Source organism: Otolemur garnettii, unplaced genomic scaffold (assembly GCF_000181295.1).
Source record: "Otolemur garnettii isolate 467f Iridium unplaced genomic scaffold, OtoGar3 scaffold00235, whole genome shotgun sequence".
In the NCBI taxonomy this organism is placed as follows: domain Eukaryota; kingdom Metazoa; phylum Chordata; class Mammalia; order Primates; family Galagidae; genus Otolemur; species Otolemur garnettii.
In genome coordinates this window covers 1627890-1629251 of record NW_003852630.1, presented here as the reverse complement: position 1 = coordinate 1629251, position 1362 = coordinate 1627890, and the positions used below count along the sequence as shown (strand labels likewise).

Genomic DNA, 1362 nt, shown 5'->3' with positions numbered 1-1362 from the left:
GAATCCAGCCCGGGCCGCCATACAATAACAGCTGCAACCAAGAAATAGCCAGGCGTTGTGGTGGGTGCCTGTGTTCCCAGCTACTTGGGAGGCAGAGGCAGGAGACTTGTTTGAACCCAGGAGTTGGAGGTTATTGTGGGCTTTGATGCCACGGCACTCTACCCAGGGGGATAGCTTGAGGCTCTGTCTCACAAAAAAAAAAAAAAGAAAAAGTCCATGCTGATCAGCAGTGGGATTACACCTGAGTGGCTACTGCACTCCATCCAGCCTGGGTAACATGGTAAGACTGCGTAGTCTCTGAATAAAAAAATCCCAGTTGATGTTAACATTTTGTCATCTCACCCCTAACGGTCTGTCCTAGAACCACCTACATGCCGAATGCCCACACTGAAGGCTAGACTGTAGCCTGGCACTCTATAGTAAAGACTCCGCTGAGTCCTAGCTTCCACCATCCTCTTCCTTATTCTGGAGAAAAACTGATCTTAGACTTGTATTAAATCTTAAAGTGAGCGTATTTGTTATTTGAAAACAGACATCAGTGCTAACTGTGCTTGTGGTCTGTCAAGGCTCTCTACGAGAACATGCTGGTGGAGCTACCCTTCGCAGGCTTCTTCCTCTCCAAGCTGCTAGGGACCAGCGCGGACGTGGACATTCATCACTTGGCCTCCTTAGACCCTGAAGTCTATAAGAACTTGCTGTTTCTCAAGAGCTACGAAGATGATGTGGAGGAACTTGGGCTGAACTTCACTGTGGTGAACAATGACCTGGGAGAGGCACAGGTGAGGACAGCCCTGGCCCAGCTGTGCACACATCCGCAAAGCAGCTCATTCCTTTTGTATCCAAGTATGCTTGTTTTACATTGTTTGAGCTCTTGCCCATTTAGTTAAAAGAAAATGTAGCTGGGAAGTAGAAATTACATCTTAGAGGAACCTGAAACACATTGGCCCCAACCTCTGAGCTGAGTACCATTCTCAGTTCTTTGCAGGGAGGGCCTGTCCCTGCATCGCAGTGCATCCTATCCTCCAGTAGAGTGTGCTGTGCTTGTGATCAAGCCTTGTTACCTGTGTGGTTCCCAGTGCTGGGAAGTGGCCAGGTGGCACAGTCCTGACTGGAGCCCTCAGGGACAGAAAACCAGCCCCCTTTCCCCTTAATCTCTCTACCGAGTGTCCTAGGCTACTCTAGCACTGGCCTTAGGGTTTGTTTTCTTTATCCCTCTTGTTGCTCTTGTGGTTTATATCCCTAGTTAGAAAAGAAAGGCTTATATAGCTCAGCACCTGTAGCTCACGTGGCTAGGGCACCAGCCACATACATGGGAGCTGGCAGGTTCAAATCCAGCCTGGCCCGCCAAACAACAATGACAAC

At 49.2% G+C, this 1362-nt stretch overlaps 1 protein-coding gene across 1 annotated transcript in view; it reads left to right on the top strand.

The window, feature by feature from the left end:
• Nucleotides 1–1362, top strand: part of UBE3C (ubiquitin protein ligase E3C) — a 133368-nt gene that overhangs the window by 101955 nt on the left and 30051 nt on the right. Inside the window, exon 18 of the mRNA XM_012812962.2 lies at nt 567–779. Within this exon, the coding sequence (XP_012668416.2) occupies nt 567–779 (213 nt within the window). The remainder of the gene's footprint in view (nt 1–566; nt 780–1362) is intronic.